The sequence below is a fragment of the Lutjanus erythropterus genome, chromosome 1, assembly GCF_056507025.1.
Source record: "Lutjanus erythropterus isolate fLutEry1 chromosome 1, fLutEry1.hap2, whole genome shotgun sequence".
In the NCBI taxonomy this organism is placed as follows: Eukaryota; Metazoa; Chordata; class Actinopteri; order Lutjaniformes; family Lutjanidae; genus Lutjanus; species Lutjanus erythropterus.
This window is the reverse complement of record NC_139317.1, coordinates 31,138,789-31,159,555: the sequence shown is the minus strand read 5'-3', so window position 1 is coordinate 31,159,555 and position 20,767 is coordinate 31,138,789. Positions and strand designations below refer to the sequence as shown.

The 20,767-nt window shown below is 39.6% G+C and overlaps 3 protein-coding genes across 3 annotated transcripts; 1 reads left to right on the top strand and 2 right to left on the bottom strand.

Moving 5' to 3' along the window:
• Positions 1 to 1,246: 1,246 nt before the first annotated feature.
• LOC146333118 (leukotriene B4 receptor 1) lies at positions 1,247 to 2,761 on the bottom strand. Its single transcript, XM_084719694.1, has one exon. The coding sequence runs from the start codon at positions 2,505 to 2,507 to the stop codon at positions 1,425 to 1,427; it is 1,083 nt and encodes a 360-aa protein (XP_084575820.1). The 5' UTR covers positions 2,508 to 2,761; the 3' UTR covers positions 1,247 to 1,424.
• Positions 2,762 to 3,454: 693 nt separating this feature from the next.
• On the bottom strand, positions 3,455 to 5,884 carry LOC146333117 (leukotriene B4 receptor 1-like). Its single transcript, XM_084719686.1, has 2 exons — positions 5,442 to 5,884; positions 3,455 to 4,751 (listed from the first exon to the last, which is right to left on the bottom strand). The coding sequence occupies exon 2, from the start codon at positions 4,720 to 4,722 to the stop codon at positions 3,703 to 3,705; it is 1,020 nt and encodes a 339-aa protein (XP_084575812.1). The 5' UTR covers positions 4,723 to 4,751; positions 5,442 to 5,884; the 3' UTR covers positions 3,455 to 3,702.
• A 1,315-nt stretch (positions 5,885 to 7,199) lies between these two features.
• LOC146333116 (E3 ubiquitin-protein ligase AMFR-like) lies at positions 7,200 to 20,232 on the top strand. The gene is made up of 14 exons (XM_084719678.1): positions 7,200 to 7,387; positions 7,974 to 8,293; positions 8,393 to 8,485; positions 8,598 to 8,762; positions 11,474 to 11,626; positions 13,219 to 13,259; positions 14,605 to 14,737; positions 14,852 to 14,985; positions 15,149 to 15,259; positions 15,999 to 16,195; positions 16,295 to 16,398; positions 17,378 to 17,512; positions 17,722 to 17,912; positions 18,170 to 20,232. The coding sequence occupies exons 2-14, from the start codon at positions 8,039 to 8,041 to the stop codon at positions 18,324 to 18,326; spliced, it is 1,869 nt and encodes a 622-aa protein (XP_084575804.1). The 5' UTR covers positions 7,200 to 7,387; positions 7,974 to 8,038; the 3' UTR covers positions 18,327 to 20,232.
• The last annotated feature ends 535 nt before the right edge of the window (positions 20,233 to 20,767 follow it).

Sequence of the window (20,767 nt, the reverse complement as noted above, 5' to 3'; positions counted from 1 at the left end):
TCTCATAGTATTTAACGCAACATAGAAATGACAGGCCATGAGAAAATCAGGAGTATGGAATGTTAGTTCTTCCAAATGCTTGAACTTTTCACCCAGACACTTGGTACTTGGAGCTATCCTCCCTATATATCAAGAACCACATCCACTTTGAACTGCCCAGAAAGGACATGAAGGTTAATACATGTGTGAGTTTGACTTTTCAGTCCTATCAAAGTGAAGTTAATGTTACTAACCATTCCTTGCATTGATACTTTTTAAAAAGAGACACATTGGGACAGTGAAATGAAAAATATTATTATTAATTGGCCACCATACTGAAATGTGTAATTTAAAACACAGCTCCACTGCCATCTACTGGTGCGTCAGTTGGTGAGAACAAATTTTGTGTAGTCATGGCAACAGACAAACTTAATATGGTATTAAAATACAAGAGTGTATTATATATTTCAAACTGACATGCATGTTGAATTATCAGTAAATAAGCTGATGCTGAACTCTCTCACTTAAAAATGCGGGTTTGAGGTTTTTTTTAAGACTGTGACAAACATAAAGACATGATTCCGCTTTTTGCTGCTCAACAAAGGGAACATGCAGTTTTTCATTTTGCAATCTTTTCATTGAGAGGAAGTAGAAAGCATGACTGTTGTCTGTAGTGGAATACCAGGACAATTGTTAGCTAATTTGTCACGAGTAAAAAAACATTTTTTACAATAGTTTGTAAGTTTTAGACTGTACAAGAGATTTCTTAAAAACATAAAAGGGCTCCGGTGAATTGTGAATAGTTTTGGTAATGGTCACACAAGACTGTATCAGAGGTGTTTCACAACACATGAAGAGACAGCAAGATCAACAACTTCTTAAAGTTTTATCTAAGTCTTATGTAAAGTCTTACCGTCATCAAGACAGCCAAAGCTGTTGGGCGCCAAAAGTGTAAAAAGAAGAGGCAGACAACCACACGATGATGAGATAAAGCATTCTGCATTTTGTCTAATCATGTTCCCACACTTACAGACAATTAAAAAACAATCTTAAGCAGATTTAATAACTTAATGAATGCAGTTTCCCTTTGTTGGTGTCAACAAAATAATACCAAAAAATTTATATTTACAAAATTTTACATTGAGACATATACAATGCGTACTGAGTTATTTATTGTACTAATTATGAAGTTTATAATATATAACATATTTATAAATATAAATTCAACATTAAAAAAACATAAAACTAAAAAAAATCATGTAAAACAGAGTTACAGAGTTAGGCAAGTATGTATGTAGAAAAACTGACTTCCTGTTCATTTGTGTTGTAATTTCATACAAACTGAGCTTCATTTCAGGCAAAAAAAAAAAAAATACATACAGTAAATCAAAAAAATACATATAGTACACATAAGAATATCTACACTGAGACACACATTTTCAATATCAGGATGGATGATTTTCACACATTTTTATCAATATGTCCATTTGGTCTTTTGACTCGGACAAACACTGAGAACTGTTGGTCTGATTGCTGTGTCTCTTGGACACAAAGGACACCTCTCTGTTGCCCTCACCTGGGGAGGTGCTGGAGATGTGGCGGAAGAGCTTCTGGATGCCAGTGTCACGCAGGGAGCTCCTGAAGGAGCGAGCTGCAAACATGTAGAGCATTGGGTTGGCAGTGCTGCTGATGAAGACCATGGCTCCGGCAATGAAGGTTGTGGTGCTCCTGATGCTCTCCAGATTATCTGCTGCATCCGGTGAGGATCTATCGATGGCCAAGATGATGAGTGAGAGGATGTTTCCGATGTGATGAGGCGTCCAACAGATGGCAAACACGACCACCACACTGGCGATCAGAACTGTGGATTTTCGCTTGGACTTGAAGGTCATCTGAGTAATCCGACTGCACAGGCAGCCATAGCACACCACCAGGATGGAGAAGGGTAATATGTAGCCCACAAGTGTCTCTAGCAGCACACACACCAGCTCCTGGGCCGGAGAAGTGTACTCCCGGTACAGACAGTGCTCCTCGTCAGACTCGGTCTCTACAACCTGAGTTGGGATGACCGGTACGCTGAACAAGAAGGCTGCAGTCCACAGAGCCAACAAGACTTTATTCAAAGCTTTTTTCCTCTTCCAGACAGCTGAGGTGAAGGGATATCGCACTGCCACAAAGCGTTCCACGCTCATGAGGGTAATGAGGAAAACACTGCTGTACATGCAGGCGTTGATCATGTACACCATGGCTTTGCAAGTGGCCTCTCCAAACACCCAGGAGTGGGCCAGGGAATAGATCCATACGGGCAAGGTGATGAGAACCAGCAGGTCAGCGACAGCCAGGTGCAGGATGAGCACCACCGTGTGGGAACGCTGCTTGACATGTCTCAGGATAGTCCAGATCACGAGCAGGTTTCCCGGAGCTCCGACTAGGAAGGACAGGCCCAGGATCACACAAGCCACCACTGTGCCACCGTCAAACTCCTCGGGGGCCATTTCCTCTGAAGGCAGCTCAGTCGAGTGGTTCATGCTGAAAGTGTATGTGCTGACAATGGTGTCTGCATGAAAAGAAAAACAAAGTGCTGTACAAGCAAGTCTTCACTTCCCCTTGCGAATAGACTGCACAGGAAAGGGGTTTCCTCACAGGGATATTTGAGACACAACGAGGTGATTCATACAGGCGTCATAAGTCCATTTTTCACCTCAGGTCACAGATAAGGGTATAAAAAGAAGTAAGTGGTCCAAGAGAGTTAGAATTTCACATAAGTTTAGAGTCTACTGACAAAAATCTCCATTTGCATTTCCATCTCCATTGCTTCACCAGAGAGTAAATGTGGGAGCAATTCTAAGGATTCAGTAACATTAACCAGGGCAATTTAATGAGCATCTGCATGAGGACAAAGTTTATGAAACTTATGACAATAAATTATCCTGCAGCTGAGGGTAAATGTGACACAAGGATAGGATGGTAGACCTAATGACATGAGTCACAACCAGGTTTTGAGTCAGATTACTTTGAAATATAGTTAGTTACCAAATACATTTGTAATCAGTAATTTAATCCATTGGATTACTTCAAAATCAAATAGTGAAAATATTGCACCTTACATTAAAAAAATGGATGTAGCGACAAAAATTTGACTACCACATATATTGTTTTCTCTCTTTAGACTTCTTGACAAATGTTCAATGTTCAAAATTTACAGCTGGTCTAAACAAATTACCCTTACAAAAACAGTAGGAGGAGCACTTAATCAAAATGATCTTCCATTTTCAATGTAAATAAAGAGGAATAAAAACTCCATTATCCATGAGTTATCATTAAAAGAAAATAATTAATTCACAATAAAGAAAATGGCAACCAGAAAGGAGTAACTTACTTTGATATGCAGTAGAATATATTCAGGCTGTATAACATATTTGTAATGTATTCAAGTAATCCTTGAAAATGTAATTATTTTCTAATTACAATTCAATTAATTAATTACACACATGAGAATGTAAGGATCACTTTAGGCCTATACAAGAATGGTTGTTAAAAAATAGAAATTAAAAATAGAAACTGCTACTTATTTCCATTCTTTTTTTTTTCAAAGTCATTGGAGAGGAGCAAAAGAGCGACATGCGACCCAGGAGCGGTTGCAGCCCCCTGGCCTAGTTCCTTAATTAACAGCAGAAGACAAGTGTCAAATTTTCCCAGTATCACAGTTCCAGGTATCTTCTCTCACACAGGGTCAGACATCAGTTCTACTTGTGTATTTGCTGCCCCCTGGCTAGTCTGCTGTTGTACTGCCACCTCCCTGAGTTTACTTGTAAGAGTTGCTATTTCCTGGAACAGCCTGACCAGTCTGGATTCCTCGAGACTCCCTCGTAAGTTCCTTGCAAAGAACGTGTATAACACAGGATTCACTGAGCTGCTAATAAAAACGAGGGCACCACAGCTAAAGACAATACTCTTCGGCACACATTCGTCCTCTGTGTCTGATCCTAGGTTGCAAACCAGATGAAAAATGTTGATGATATGGTACGGCAACCAGCACAGTGTGAAGGCTATCACCACAGCATGCACAAGAAACATGGATTTCTGTTTGGAGTTGAAACTCATTTTTCTGAGCTGGGCCGCTATTAGACAGTAACAAATAACAAGGATGATGAAAGGGACTACAAAGCCGGCCAAGGTTTCCAGACACAACACGATGATCATTTGACTTTCAGAGCTGAATTCTCTCATAAAACATTGCTCAGTTCCTTCACTGTCATCCAAAGACTGGAAGAGTAAAGCAGGCACTCCTAGAAGCAAAGCAAGGACCCACAAAAATGCAAGACATCTATTCATAACACTCTTTGTCTTCCAGCGCATCATCAAAAATGGGTGACAGATGGCTAAAAAGCGCTCCACACCCATCAGTGTGATGAAGAAGATGCTGCTGAACATGCACACAATGACAGTGTACCCCAAAGCTTTGCACAAGGCCTTTCCAAACACCCAGGTGTATACGAGGGAGTAGATCCATACAGGCAAGGTGATGAGGACCAGCAGGTCGGCAGCAGCCAGGTGCAGGATGAGTACCACGGTGTGGGAATGCTGCTTGATGTGTCTCAGGATAGTCCAGATCACCAGCAGGTTCCCCGGAGTGCCCACCAGGAAGGACAGGCCCAGGATCACGCAAGCCACAACTGTGCCACCGTCGAGCTCCTCTGGGGCCATTTCCTCTGAAGGCAGCTGCTCAGTCAAGTGGTTCATGGTGCAAGTGCGTGTGCAAGCACTGAAGTCTGCATGAAAAGAAAAAGAAAGTGCTGTACAAGCAAGTCTTCACTTCCCCTTATGGATGAATTGAATAGGAACCAGGTTTCTCACAAGAGTCACGGATATGATTTTACGAAAGTATCATAGGTCAGGTAAACAACAGATGTAATATTATTCTGAGAACTTTGTGTGTCTGTTCTGTGACTGTTGTTAGAATTTTATAGGTATTTTATAGTTCCTTCTCCAGATCACTGACTAGCACTCAATTGTCCCACTTCTGAAGGAATCTGAGCTCACTTTTTATAGTTTGTGATATTTGACATCCAGTATCAAGTGCATTACTGCCATCTTCTGCAAAACAGTATGTATAAGAAACAAAACTTTGTAATAGTTCTCTTTTGTTTGTTTCATATAAGCTCAGACTGTGTCCCAGGAACTCTGCAGTGGTCACTATAACTGCAATAATGAATAATGCCAAATACATTACATTCATAAAACATTTCTTAATCTTTTCTAAGTGTGTTTTTTCTTTCTCTTTTCAACAGGTTATCACCATCAGCAGACACTGATCATGCTATATCCACCTGTGCTTGAGAAATCACAGAAATCATGAAGCATCATGAAAAACAAAAATGGATCTTGTCACAAAATAATTTGATTAATTTATTCTTAGTTGGTAGATCAGAATCTAAGCTAGTGTTGTTTTTGTTCCGTACCTTATTTTCCTCCGACAACCTTTGCATTTGCATTTGTAACAACACTCTCACAAATCTTAACTTTGGACTCTCTATCAACTGCATCTATTGCGTGGATGGCAACCATTCGAAAAGTTAATTATTACCATCATCATTCACTTGTTGCTGATACAGTCAGAATAATTCCTGAGCTCAGAACACTGTATGGAGTATTTAGTCATTTAGTCTATGTGTGGCTTAAAAACTGACCATTTCATGATTTACAGATAAATCAACAGATTTCTGCTGCACTGCTCTCAGAGATTTGAGATTTTCAAGCATGATCAGACACATCCCAGCAAGTGTCATGACAAATGTGATGGCTGATGAAAAACACCTGCTGTGATGCCTTCTTTCTTTTTTTTAATTGCGAATGTTTGACAAATGAGTCATGTGATTGGAATTCCCACTCACTGAATTTAAGAGGTGAATGATGATGCAAAGGTTAGTCAGTGTTGGATCCACATACTGTGCATGCAATCACCTACAGTAGGTTAATGGGCAGTGATGTTATTGTCCATCAAGACTCATGAGAAAGCTCTAAATGTTTAAGATCCTGCATGGAATACTCAAAGTGCAACATTTGAGATTAAAAAAAATGAAAAAAACAAACTTAAGAAGCTTCACAAAAAATATATTTATTGCAGGGTTACTGTGCTGCCACATGGTAAGAGGTTCTTATTATTTCAGTCCTATATAAATGCAGGAGCAGAAGATGGCAAACCACCTGTGGGAGAGACTGTGGTCACAATGGGTCCTGTGATGCTTGTATTAACGTTGTAAATGCTTGTATTAACATTGTAAATGTTAATATTTTTGACATGGGGTCTCTTTTTAATTGAGATGGACCAGTTTCTGTACACAAATCAAATCAAATAAATTTGGAGATTGCTTCTGGATCATGGATGTGGTGCTAGAGACCTTCATTGAAAGCACAAATGTGAAAAGAGGATGAAAAGGGAAACATGCACTGTGGAGGAAAGTTCAGAAAGGTGACAGCTTAGGTGAAGAAGCTGTTCCTGAGTATGCAGGTGCTAGAACGGAGATCCATGGTCCCACCCACTACTACACACACAAGCACTGTGTATGTGTGTATCTGCTCTGCAGCTCTCACAGACCTAGAGCTCAGGACACAGACCTACAGCTAGTCTGAAATCACGGACTCAGTGCAACTACATATCAAAAGTGTGTACTGTTGCTCAACATACCTTTTTGCAAATACACAGTAGTATGTATCTTTTCGGACATTTGCATGTCACACTAACTCCTGAGAGCCTCCTTGCCAGTTGGTGATGCATAATCATGGTATCCCATGCCAGCAATAAACTTTAAAAAATATATAATGCTTAGTAAAGTGACACCCTACTCACATTTAAATGGTAATGTTATTGACATTACACCAAAGCTGCTTTGATTGCTGCCCACCTTTGTCTGTTGTTGCCATTGTTGTCACATACTGCATTGCTTTTGGGGATATTTATGCTAGTGTAGTACGAAGTGTTACTTTTGGTTTCATACTAAGGTTTTGGACATACCAAAAAAATTTCCAGACACCCAGTGTACTAAATAGCATGTTAGTCTGGGATTTCAGATGCAGCCAAAGACACTGATGTAATTGGCTGGGGGATACACACCACAGCTAAGCAGACCAAAGCCCAGAAACTTCCCGTTTGTACAAACTGTAGGAGTTAACAAACTCCAGATGATGGCAGTAAAACAACTCTAAGGATGCGAGCTGCCGTCAAAACTCAACGAAGAAGAAGAGGAAGAAGAACCGGAAGCCTCCCCCTCAGCCAGCTGCCTACTCGGTGAAATAAACATGACGATGTTGTCAACTACGATGTTCTCAGTGCAGCTGCACTAAAAGTACACCACTGAATACAACAGAGGACATTGGATATTGTGTTAGACTAAAGTTGTGACAAACTGTAAGTGACCATTTAACACGAGCTTGTTTTATGGTGCTTGCTAACAGTGGCTAGCTACGTAGCTAATATTGGCTAACAAGTAAGCTAGCTAGTATTAGATAACGTTAGCCAGGTAAACAGCTACCGCTAACTGTTCATATGAGGGGCGTGAACTCATTATTTAGCGTCAGCTCTACTACGTTAGCCAGGTTGGTCGCTGGTTTTCACTTTGTTTGGCTAATTTAGCTCAATCTATTACACTTCACCAAAGACAGCTCTCTTTGGGAGTAATTTGCACCTTTATCAACTGTATTGAGCTAACGTGAAGTTAGCCTGCTGTATACTTGAAAGTAGATTAGCTAACATCCGGCTATGTAAAGGTAGTCATCTAACTTCTTGGAAACTAGTTTTAAAAATCTGCAAGTCCTGTTATAACCGGCTATTTCTTAATATTTACGAATACTTAACATAGAAATGAATTAGCCACGATCCTATGCCAACACTTCTGTAGCTATTTAACTCTGCAACAAAGCTAATGTTTACGCTGAACGTCAGCTTAGCAAAGTTTGAACACGTCTAGCTAGCTAACCCGCTTTTATCTTGATAGGTTGAGTTCTTGGATCGGGCCAAACACCGTTTTCACAAGTTGAGAAGTGGACAGTAAACGGTGCAATGCCTCTGCTGTTTTTGGAGAGGTTTCCTTGGCCCAGCCTCCAGACCTACACGGCACTGAGTGTGGCTTTGCTTGCTGGCAGCATCTTTAGCGCCTACACCACAGTGACTGACCCGGGGTTTGGAGCCTTGGAAACTGATGAAACACCAGCTCCATCTGAAGTGGATCTTGAACATCTAAATAATGACATTAGTAACACAGAATTGGCAACCACTGTCCTGTGGTACCTTGTTACTGACAGTCTCTTTGTGTGGGTGAGTGTCATCCCGTTTTTGACTTAGCATTGCTTTTTAAGGTGATGATGTTGTTACAGAAACTAATTGTCACTGTATTTATTCTCTGTGCTTCCTCAGGTCTTAGTCAACACATTCTGCTGCTCTTTGATGCTAATTGCTAAAATGATTCAGTATGTTGTGTTTGGCCCACTTCGAGTCAGTGAGAAGCAGGTGAGATAGATATTATTAACCTCTTTTGAAACAAAATGTCCAAATAGTCTAAAGCTCTACATGCATGTGGACAGAAATAAGGCATCTCATTTGAACTGTGTTTATTCCTCAGCACCTGAAAGATAAGTTCTGGAACTTCATCTTCTACAAGTTCATCTTCATCTTTGGTGTCCTGAACGTACAGACAGTAGAGGAGGTGGTCATGTGGTGTTTATGGTTCTCTGCTCTGGTCTTTCTCCACCTCATGGTGCAGCTCTGCAAAGACCGATTTGAATATGTAAGTGTTTGTTTTACTGTTTCTAGTGCCCAGATTCATGGTTTATAACTACCTTGTATTGTGATATACAGTCAAGCAGTACAATCATCCAAATTTATTATTGACATTACGAATCTGTCTATTGTTACTGTTCTAAATATACTCTCATCACAGTTTTCCAATCCACTTAAACTGAGCATTGTTTCAACAGCAAAATATATTGTATCAACCAACCAATAGGCTAACAATACAAAGCAGAAATCTAAAACCTTTTATGGGTGATCTTGCAACTAATCAATACAAACATATCAAAAGTAAGCCAACACATGATATTTTTGGATGGGCCACTAAAGATTTTATTTAGTTATTTTTACCATTAATGCATTAATTCTTACAGTGAGCTTAAGGCTCTTTTAAAAGTGTTTACTTTCTGACCTGAAAGTAAACATATCTGAAGTAGATTTGTCATGGTAAAGGACACTGTTGTCATGGATACTTGGAAATTATATATTTCTTTTGCTATGGAGACTTCCAACTCTATGAGTTTTTATTTGTTGGACAGGAAACATACATAACTTAATAAATGTCAGTTAGAAACAGTATACCAATGCTGTTTTAATATGACAATCACATTACTATAATTATGTAGATATAGGCATTGGAAATGGTCAGTATGGCACTATGTAGAAATAGGGTTTTATACAAATAACACAGAAAGTCACAAAAGTGTACATTTGCAACAAGTTTTCAACAAGTCTGCATCTTTTTAGTGAGATATTAGATATAGGGTAAACTAGATGAGCCTAAATGTACTTGCATGAAACCTGTTCCTACTTTTGCTCCACTGTAAACATGATAGGACTAGACCTACATTCTTTGTGGCTGCCTTGTTATTCATAAGGTCTGAGAATTATTTCAAGATAGCCTAAAGCCTGGCATTGAATGACATCTGATTGCACTTTAAAACTTTGAATTGTGCGCTTTTTAAAAGGTGTTGTGAGCGCCCCCACAAAAGTCTGAGAGTAGCTGTACTCTTTGCAGTTTGGTATCTATTAATAGTTCCTTGTACTGGCCTGTTATGCTGCTGATTCAGTTTCAGTCACTACATGGACCCTGTATCAGATTGTGCTCTGCATGTTGGAGTAAACAAAATATCAGATTTAATAACCTACATGCACACAACGAAATATAGAATGAGTGTTAAGCTGGAATGTTGCCTGTGATGGTGACTGGCTCAATGTATTACAGGATCATTTCTACCTGCTGTGCTGTAAAATGTACCAGTTTGTGTGTATAAATGCCCTGCAGTATACATGCATGTGTTTGTATATGTAACTGGCTGTTCGTCTTTGTTTCTGATGCTTTGACTATAGCTACATTTATGCTCGTTCTTGTAAGTCTGTCAGTTGTGTTAGCCCAGCTGTCTTCCTTCCTGCGTCCTTGTTTCTGTGGGTTGTAGCTTTGAGGTGATGATCAAACATGTAGGTTAAACTGCTGAAGATGAGAGGTATATTGTGTTGTCAGGTTGCTGGGGAAACCTTGTTGTATTACAGTTCTACAGTATTGATGAAACCTTTTATTTCTGCTGCTGTGTTATGCCTCATTATGTGGTACGGCTCAGCTTGACGTGACTCGTTTGAAATCAGTCTTTCTTGGTTTTTTGTTGTCAAAGGTTGGGGATAGTATAGTACTTTTCTTTTGTATCACTTTGCTATAGGTTTAGGCTGAGCCAATACTAAATCTTGGAGTTAAAAAAAAAAAACAATAGTCAGAGAGAATCATTGTTTGCGCAACACTCAACCAGAGTTGCCTTGTCTGTGCACTGATGTAGGATTTCTTAGACTCCTGTTTTTTCAGCAGCCTTTTGTCTTGTTGTCTTCAGCCTTTTCTAAAATGAAGACTGTCCCTTTGCTGTGACAAACAGCCACATACCAAAAATCAAGGAACTCCATTCCTTCGATATTCTCCGTTGTGTCTTTGTTTGTGTCGCGTTGAAGATGATGTCACAACAGTTTCACATGGCATTGTTATGATGATTAGCTAAGAATCTTGGCTCTTCTGAGGGGAGACTATCTGTAGTGCGAAAAATACCTGGTACCAAAAGTGAGTCGGGTTGAGTCGAGCTGTCTGTGCAGTAGAAACAAAGCTTTAATGTTTGCAACGAGTTCCTAAAATTGTATTTTCGCTGTATGCAATGTTGGCTGTGAGTTTACAGGCCTAAGCAATATTCACAGTACATGAGTGTTTTGGGGGATGTTTATGTGAGGAGTTTATTGATTATAACTAGGTTGTGTAAAATTGGGAAAGGTAAATTGTCTGTGAGTATGATACTGAGCCCAGTACTAAAGCATGATGTGCATGTGTGTCTGTGGGCTAATATTCAAAAAACCCCTTATAGTCTTTGGTAGATGATCTATTTCTTTTGATTTAGGAATATTCTCATTTTTAACTATTAGTTTTAGATTTCATTTCACTGTTTGATTTTTTTTTTGTTTGATTTGTTGTTTTCTTCATATGCCAATGCCAATATGTACTGTAAGATTTTAAACATTAAAACAAAACCAAATCCACCATGAATTCTCAAACAGCTATGACCAGTCAATTATATCCATAAGCCAGTATCATATAAAATCTCTCAGTAGTACAGGCTCACGAGTAACACTTACCAAACTAAGGAAGACTGTTTAAGAAGAAAGACAATCCACTTAAAATCTACTTTTTCTTCTCTCCAGCTGTCTTTTTCACCCTCCACTCCCATGAACAGCCATGTGCGAGTGCTTTGTCTGCTGGTCTCCCTGCTCCTTGACTGCTGTGGCCTGGCTGTGGTCTGTGGGCTGCTGGGAGCGTCCCATGGCATGCACACCCTCTCCTTTATGGCAGCGGAGGTGAGAACCATTTTGACCATGCTTAGCAGAGATTATTGTGGACTCTTTATATGGCTTGGGATTTTGGTAAGGTCCATGTATTTCTGAAAGATTTCTTGTTTGTTTTGTTCTTGTTCTGAAATTGGACTGGGTAAATCAATAATGTGTTCCAGAGTCTGCTTATCGATATATACACAGTGCTTAACAAATTTATTAGACCACCTGTCAAAAAAAATGAGAAAACATAAATATATTAGAAATCTTTAGAAAACTTGTTTAAAACTAAAAATGTTATTGTTATTTATTTGGCAAATAACAAACTGAAAAAACTAAATAGTCCTATATTTTGTATGGCCTCCTTTGGCCTTGATAACTGCTTGCATTCTTGCTGGCATTGTTTTTATGTACTTCTTGACAGTCTGTTATTGAGTTCCATATAGTTTCTAGCTGTTCCCACAGACTTGCTTTAGATGAAACTTTTGTGCGATCAATCTTTGAACCTACTAAATCCCAAATTTGTTCAATAGGATTCAAATCCGGACTTTGACTTGGCCAGTCCATCAGTTCCAGTACTCCAGATTCCTTTTTCTTGGTCAAATAGTCTCTGCACAGCTTTGAAGTATGCTTGAGGTCATTGTCTTGTTGATATATGAACCCACGATCAATCAGATTCAGTCCAGAACGGACTCCATGATGCACTAAGATGTAGTGTTAGACGTTCTTGTTCATGATACTGTCGATTTTCACTAATTTGCCCACACTGTTTCCACAAATGCAACCCCATACCATAATGGAATCTCCACCGTGTTTCACTGTGGGTGCAATGCATCTGGCATCAAAACGTTCTCAAGCTTTTCTGTGGACAGAAACATGATGATGCTCACTGAAGAGTTCAAACTTGAACTCGTCTGTCCAGAGTACCTTCTTCCAGTCATCAACAGTCCAGTTTTTGTGCTCCCTGGCAAATCTGAGGCATTTCTGGGTGTCTGCAGGCCTCAATAATGGCTTCTTAGCAGCTAGTCTTCCCTTTAAGCGTTGTTCCATCAGTCGTCTGCTTATGGTCATTCTGGAGACTTTTTCAGATGCTGATCTAGAAGCATTTATCTCTGCCCGAAGATCAGCAGTGGTTTTCCTTCTGGTCAACACAAACACTGCGTTATCATACCACGCAACAGGAACTGCCTCCTCATGTTAGAAGAACTTCCTCCATTGCATGAAATTGTTTTCACAGAGTGATCATACTTTTCTTAATCATTTTGTGAAGCTTAGCCACGCCTTCAGTGGTTGCCCAAGTCCCCTACATTCTTAAAACTGCAACCCTTTTTAAAGACAGACAATTTGACATGGCAGGGAAAGCACAGTTGTAATTATTAACATTAATAATGGTTTTATTTCGTTTAGATTTGCCTGTTCCAGGGCCTCAGTGCATGCTTGCTTATGAGCATGGCATGAATATGAACATACAAATAATCACTCTACAATTTAAGGCACAAAACATTATTTTATAAGTCCCTAGTGATTTTTTAAAATTAAAGTCACAACTGTAATGCCATGTTTTGTACTCCTCTATATGGAAAGTAGACTCCTGTTCACCTGTATGCTTTTGTCCTCAGTGTCTGCTGGTGACTGTACGCACTGGGCATGTCATCATGCGGTAAGTCCTTTTAAAGCCTCCTCACACATGTATGCGCGTGCACACACTGTAGCAGAACGGATGACATAGCTTGTGCAGATTTAGAATCAGGGGCTAATGTTAGCGACACCATTTGTTTTCCTCAGACTCCATTACACCCATATGAAAGGCTTCTTTGTCCCAGAGAGGGTGGTTAGGATTATACAAGCAGCAGAAACAACTCTTAACAGCACTCGTAGATATAGTATATTTAGTTTTACATTTTAAACTTGTTAGCTGTTCAAGGTGGTTTGGTTTATAACACAGTCATGTTTGTGGAGACAAACTGCCCCATACTGTAACAATAAATGTATTTATTTTATGGTATTATTTTGGTTTATGTTTAACCTGTGCTATTACACATAGTAGTTTAGGAGTTCCATGCCGTTGGACTATTTCCTCTCCCTTTTTTTTATTTCTTATTTGTTATCTTGGTAGATTTGTCAATATGTTGCTATGTGTTCCTTCTGATGGCAGTACTACCTGTGTTATTGTACCATAATACCCTACCATACCCTAATACATCATTTTGTTTTATGCCTTGACCATAAATAAGGGATGAAATGGCATGAAAATTTCATATACCAATTATAGTGATCAAAATGATCAAGGATATCAGTATTATTGTGCTGTTGTTAAAATTTGCTGAAAATGTTCAGAAAGTACTGATAGACTCACTGAAATTAGGTGGCATCGCGTCCATTGTGATGTCAGTGTTTTCACTGACACGAAACAAACTCGCATTGGAAGCATTGCCAGAGACTGTTGCTAACTTTGGTTGATGCTGGTTGTCATTAAACTGATTATTGTTTCATCTCAGCTGTAAATAAAAATGGATGAAGTATTGCAGATATGGGTGCTGCCATCTTGCACTGAGCCTGAGTCTGCACAATAGTGCAAACAGCTGGCCTGCTCAATTGCAAGCAGGGCTTAGCTGTCAATTATGATGTGAAACCCCCTTATTATAGTGCCAAATAACTAATTAAAACCATACATATTAAAAAAGTCTACACTTGAACACATATCAGTGAGAGAAGACCTACCTAAAATGACAGAAACGATCTTAAAGAAAAATTTATTTGACATCTACTTAAAAATTGAAGGGACGTGATTTGTGATGTATAGTGCAGCCACCCGCAGGGAGATGAGATGTTTTGCCTTCACTTTTGGGGAGCTTTCATGTTGTCCATCTTTATATATGTCATTTGTTTCATGCATGAATTTTGAATTGGCAATCCCCATCCAAGATAAGGGCCACGTCATCCGCCATACTGTGAACATATCACCTCTGTTCCATGGCCTGAAACAGCTGTGCATGTCCCCTTAGATACTCCATTCATCTGTGGGATCTGAAGCATCCAGGGACCTGGGAGAGTAAGGGGACATACGTATATTACACAGACTTCATCATGGAGCTGGCTATGCTCTTCCTGGATCTCATACATCATATCCACATGCTGGTAAGGCAAAAAGGGAACATGTGTTGGCAGTATGATGTTATGAAAATGCCGGTCCCTGTGTCTTTTTCTGCTTCTCTAATCTTTGATCTTTTTGGTCCATATGTCTCTCATTAGCTGTTTGGTAACATCTGGCTGTCCATGGCAAGCTTGGTTATTTTCATGCAGCTGCGGTATCTCTTCCATGAGGTCCAGCGCCGCGTCCGCCGACACAAGAACTACCTTCGTGTCATCAACAACATGGAGGCTAGGTGACCATATATTTTGATTGAATTGTTTTTCCTCTTTTCCCTCTATGGTTTTGTAGTTCTTTGTTTGTTTAGTGGAATTATTTCTAATGAACGCTCTGTATTATCCATGACTGATTACTTCTTTCATCGTTATTTGTTTGCACTTTAATCTTTATTTGTACAGATTTGCTGTTGCTACTGCAGAGGAGCTGGCAACTAATGATGATGATTGTGCCATCTGCTGGGATACCATGTTGACAGCACGCAAACTGCCCTGTGGCCATCTCTTCCACAAGTAAAGTTTTTTTTTTTTTTCGATGTAGGCATTGTTTTACTAGTGCCACTGACCTGTGGCTTAGTAGTTTAGAAAAAGTTTATCAATTAGAGCCATAAAAAATTCTTTAACAGATTGAATTTGACTTGTGTAAGAACCCTAAAATATCATCTCTTGTGCCAAAAGAAAATAAAATCAGTTTAATGAACTCTGAATCCCTGTAAATGAGTTTTAAACTGTTGAGGGCAATGTTTTCATGGGTTCGTACAAAATCGTAAAGGTTTTGATGGAACATTAAATACTCATGATCAGAACATACAAAGTTAATATGAACAGCCGGCAAAATGAACAAAGAGATGATATGCATTGATTGCTGTGCATGTAAAGGAATTCTGTGAACTTTATTTTTAGCATTTGCGTTCAGAGTAACAATTTAGATGTGATGATAAAGGCTTCAAGAGTCTGGAGATTTTTGGTTTGGGTGCCTTGAAAGTGCTGCGTCACGGCTGCGCCACGGCACTCAGGCCAATTCACGGTCATTCTAGACAATGCTTGTGTTTCCACCAGAAGCGCTGTATAGAATATGTGCAGAGTCTGTTTTTGACGGATGCCGCATCAATTAGCACTGAGCAGGTCGAATGGGTAGGAAGTCAGGCATGGAAAAGGCAGGGAGAATCCGGTTAATTTTCCAAATAAAAGTTCCTGTGCAGACTTGAAGTTAATTTAATAACATCTGTGACTTTTGTGCGTGTGTTTCCAGCTCTTGTTTGCGCTCATGGCTGGAGCAGGATACCTCATGTCCAACATGTCGAACATCCCTGAACATTAATGGGGATGGGGGCCAGGCGAGAAGCCAGCAGCAGGGCGGGGGTTTGGAAGACAACATCGGCCCAGTAGGAGCTGCTGCAGATGCTCGACCACATATCAACCAACACAATCACTTCTTCCACTTTGATGGTATGTCAGTCAGACTCAAATCCAATGATGAATCTTGTGATGAACACCAGAGAGGCTCAATGTAACAATGAATTATAAAATCCATACTTTCTCTTAAAGGATCTCGCATTGCCAGCTGGCTGCCCAGTTTCTCAGTGGAAGTAATGCACACCACCAATATTTTGGGCATCGCTCAGGCCAACAACTCCCAGCTCATGGCCATGGTGAGTTCATATCATATGATCTGATGAAATTATTGTTGGTTTTGTGAGCGATGATACACAGGTGTAATTAAATGCCAGATGTCAGATCTTTTTTCTAGATAGTGTTTTGATACTGCATTTGCAGTCCCCCTCAGTTCTTGTCCTGCTTTTTACAACTAGCCAGTGTCTGTTGCCTCAAAATGTTGGCAGGATTGTATATCACCCACATGCTCTTAACTTCATTACTTTCAATACAAAATTCCAGTCCATTTCATAGCTCAGACCTAAACAGAATACTCTACTTTCTCTTCCAAGCTTGACTAATAAAACCTGGTACAAAAAAGGTTCCCCCTCTAAAGCACAACTCAAGTTTCTCATACTCATGCAGCCAAAAGATGTCAGCATAAATAGAGGACATTTTAGTAAATGGTACATCCCTTAAGTCTTCATTGGCAGGACAACAAAACAAAATATGAACCTCCTTCTCAATTTCATCAAGTTCACATACTTGTGTCGACCTTTAAATACCCTTCTAATTTTAACTTCCACTTATTGTTTTTATGTTTAGTTAAGGAAGGACAATGCACATTAATTAAAATCAGCACACACGTCCATCCTGTATATGTCTTATTTAGTCATACAGGTCATACAGGCTAACTTTCATCAGCAGACTCCAGCCGGTAGATGGCACATTAAAACATTGGAGAGACCATGGAATTTTTTCTACACAAGTAAAATACCTGCAAAGTGGGTAGGGTGATATGAATTTGATTTAGCCCTGCTGTGTGAAAGAATCATTGCATAGATGTACAACTTTGAAGCCTCTGTTGTTGAATTGTTCCAAATGTGTCTAAAATTTGCCAAATTGTATTTGATTCTGTTCACATCTTTTTTTAAGAAAGTGAGTTACAGATCTATTGATATGCTAAATATTTTAATTTATGCACTATCAATAGTCTTCTGTCTGCCTCTTTAACATCTGGACCTCTCTGGTCATCAGGCCCATCAGATCCAGGAGATGTTCCCTCAGGTACCCTCCTACCTGGTGATGCAGGACCTGCAGTTGACCCGCTCTGTGGAGGTCACCACTGACAACATCCTGGAGGGACGCATCCAGGTGCCTTTCCCAACACAGGTCAGTCAGCTGGGGGAAAAATTTTAACAGCTGTGTCATTTTGCATTATTTAATTGATGCCACTAAAACTTATTATGTAACATAATGCTCTTTTGATTTCTCCAACAGCTCTGTCAGTACTTCCTTTCTGTGTCTTGTTGAACCTATGATTTTCTTGAAAAGCGGACACAGCAGTCTGTCACAATATTTTGTCTTTGTTCCATCCTCAGGCCATAGAGCGTGGCCCTGCACAGGTGAACCCTGCACCAGATGAACAGGAGGGGCCCAGCGGAGCAGCTGAGCAGAGCCTCAGTGAGTCAGACAACATGGAGGTGAGAGGAGGTCGCTTCTCTAAGTCGGCCGAGGAGAGGCAGAAGATGTTGAAGCAGAGGAAAGAAGAGATGCTCCAGCAGGCCCGCAGGTTTGTACGCTGCTGGTTGGAGTTTTCTACCTCATCTGAAGTGGTGCAAAGCCATTTTTATGTCAAGGGAAGTAGAATTGAAAAAAAGGCTGCACATTAATTTAATTTTCTTTGGAAACAAATATTTACGTTTAGGAGTATGACCGCATTGTCTCAGTCTATGCACAAAAGCCCAGGTAGTCCTGGTTTCCTTCTTTTCCCCATTGTTTTGCATTTTCTGTTCCCATAATCATGTGCTGTTCATTACTTCCCTGTAGGAGATATCTGAACAAGAGTCCAGAGGAGCAGGATGAGGATTTGCCTGGACTGGAGGAGGACATTGTTCCAGAACTGAATTCGACTGCACTGAGACGTAGAACCATGGCGGCAGCTGCAGAGAGACGCATGCAAAATCAACAAGACCCCGCACCCTGATACACGGATTGGCTTCAGCAGAACACGTCATCATCCCAAGAGGCACAGAGCTATTTCAACCCCGCTCCCCTCCCATTCGGTGTACAGTCAATGGTCATCACCTATTCAGTAATTAAAAAGCATAGCAAACATGGCCTTTGGACTGTTTTGGGCTGCCTAAATAAGGTGGGACTATTGTGAATGGTGTCTGCCTCACTAATTCCGGAGTATTTGGAGTATATTATAAATTTATTATGGGTACAAGTCAAGAAGTGCAGGGTTGCATTGCCCTTTATTCATGTGCCACATTATAACCAGCAGCTTGAGGCTTGAGTGAGGAGTCAGTATCTGCCATGATTTGGACTGGCCGTTAAAAATGAGCATGCATTCAGAAAAGTCTTTTAAGAGAGGGGGTTGGCTTTGAAGGTGTCATTACTAGATAAAGCTGTTTGGGTCCTTGTTTGTTTTCCTTTTATCAGATTTTTTTTTTCCATTTATGTTGCTCACTGCAGAAAGCTACATATTCTGGATGAAGAAGCTCATCTGATGTATTTGTGTGTTATTCTTTTAAAAGTTTCAACTGTGAATTACGTGTAGGCAAAATAACACATTTTTATTTCTTACCCTGGAGTAAGAGAATGTCACTTTAGTATTGGTCAGCCTTTCTGTCAAATATGAATGTTCTTATCAGATATTGCTGCAAACAAAGTGTTTTTGACCCACATGGGTTATGTATCTTGTCTGTAATGTCACCCATTGCAAACAGTTTGCATTTTGTTATTTAACAAGGGTGGGGTGGGCCTGCAATTTTTTTTTCCAATGCTGTTCCCTTGAGATACATAGGCAACAAAGGGGTGTATTACATTTTGCACAAGTACAATGGGTGTCATCCTGTTAGTCTTCTTAAACTAACCTCTGTTCATGAGCAGTTCTCTCTGAGTAAGAAAACATTACTTTCCAATGAGTATAGTAATTAAGTCGTCTGATCTGTCCCCGTCATTTTGGATTTTTTAGGGTAATGTATACGTCAAGTCTTTGACAGCTGAACTTGCTGGATAGTCTTTTGAAGACATTTTGTTACTCATTCAAGCAGAATCGAGTAGCAGCAATACATTTTCAAGACTTGAACAACAAATCCAGCTGCCTTTGACTCAATAATTATAGATATTCTATGACCTGAATGACTGATGAAGAAATTTTTAGGGTGTTTTATTTGTGGGGCCTTTGTCCGCTGACATTGAGGAGTGCTAATTCAAAAATCATACCAGCGAGGAACATAATCCTCTGCTCAAAGATCTTATATGTACAAAATGGACTGGGCTGTTGAAACATTTTTGGTATTGTCAAATTTCACTAAATCTGTAGCTGGTTGAGACATATCAATGGACACAAAGATGGAGACCGTCTGTATTATAAGTGTTTGATTTCTTGTGATTACAGTGCAAGGGCAGTTTGGGGTGACATATGCATGAATCTAGACAAGTGCTTTTGTTTCCTTCCACTTAATCCCAAAGAGCAGCCCACAAACTTCCACTAAAAGCTGAAGTGTTGTGATCTTTATTGTGTGTTTACTTTCTTGCTCAAACTCTGTTTGGGGGTGTTTTAAGAGGATACAGTATAGGATTTAGATTTCAAATAGTCAAAATGTTTAAAAAAAGGAAATTGGACAGTTTTGTTTTCAGTTTTTCCATACAGTTATTTAACAGTTCTTAAGATCCATGATATATTTTCCTATTCATGGGTTATCTTTCATAACCATTACTTATTTAATCAGAACTGAAATACTTTTTTGAACTGAGCTTTCCTGTATTTTTGTGCCTAAATCAAGAATGGTTCAGTTATGGATAATTTCTGTAAATCTAGTTTTTGTAAAATATGTTAATACAAAAGACTCAATAAACAGAGCTTCTACAGCTTTTTAACAAAATATACTAATTCAATCTCTTTGCCTGAAATGACCTCACTTCTGTTGTCCAAACACAGACACTGATGCAGACCTGCTTATTTTAAAGGGACAGTTCACCCCCAAATCAAAAGTACATATTTTTTTCCTGTTGTATAGTGTGATTTATCCATCTAGATTGTTTTGTTGTGAATTGCTAAGTTCTTGAGATATCCAGCTGTGGAGATTTCTTCTTTCTTATAAATATAATAGAAGTCGATTGCATTCAGATTTTGAAAACTGCTCACAGCAAGGTCTGTTGATTATCTTGAGTAACTGGAAACTGTCATTACCTGGGGTGAACTGTCCCATTAAGATTACACTGTAGGGCATAGAGCAGTGAACGCTGCCTAATGTGCAGTGGCCGGTGTCCAATACACCAGACCTTTGAGTTTCTCATTAGAGCACTAAATGAATGTGTGTCTGTGAGAGCTGGGCCATGAGGAAATTGTTGTTTTTAACTGCTGACAGGTTTAAACACACAATTAACAGTCTGGTTGAATGATTAGAGTCATACATA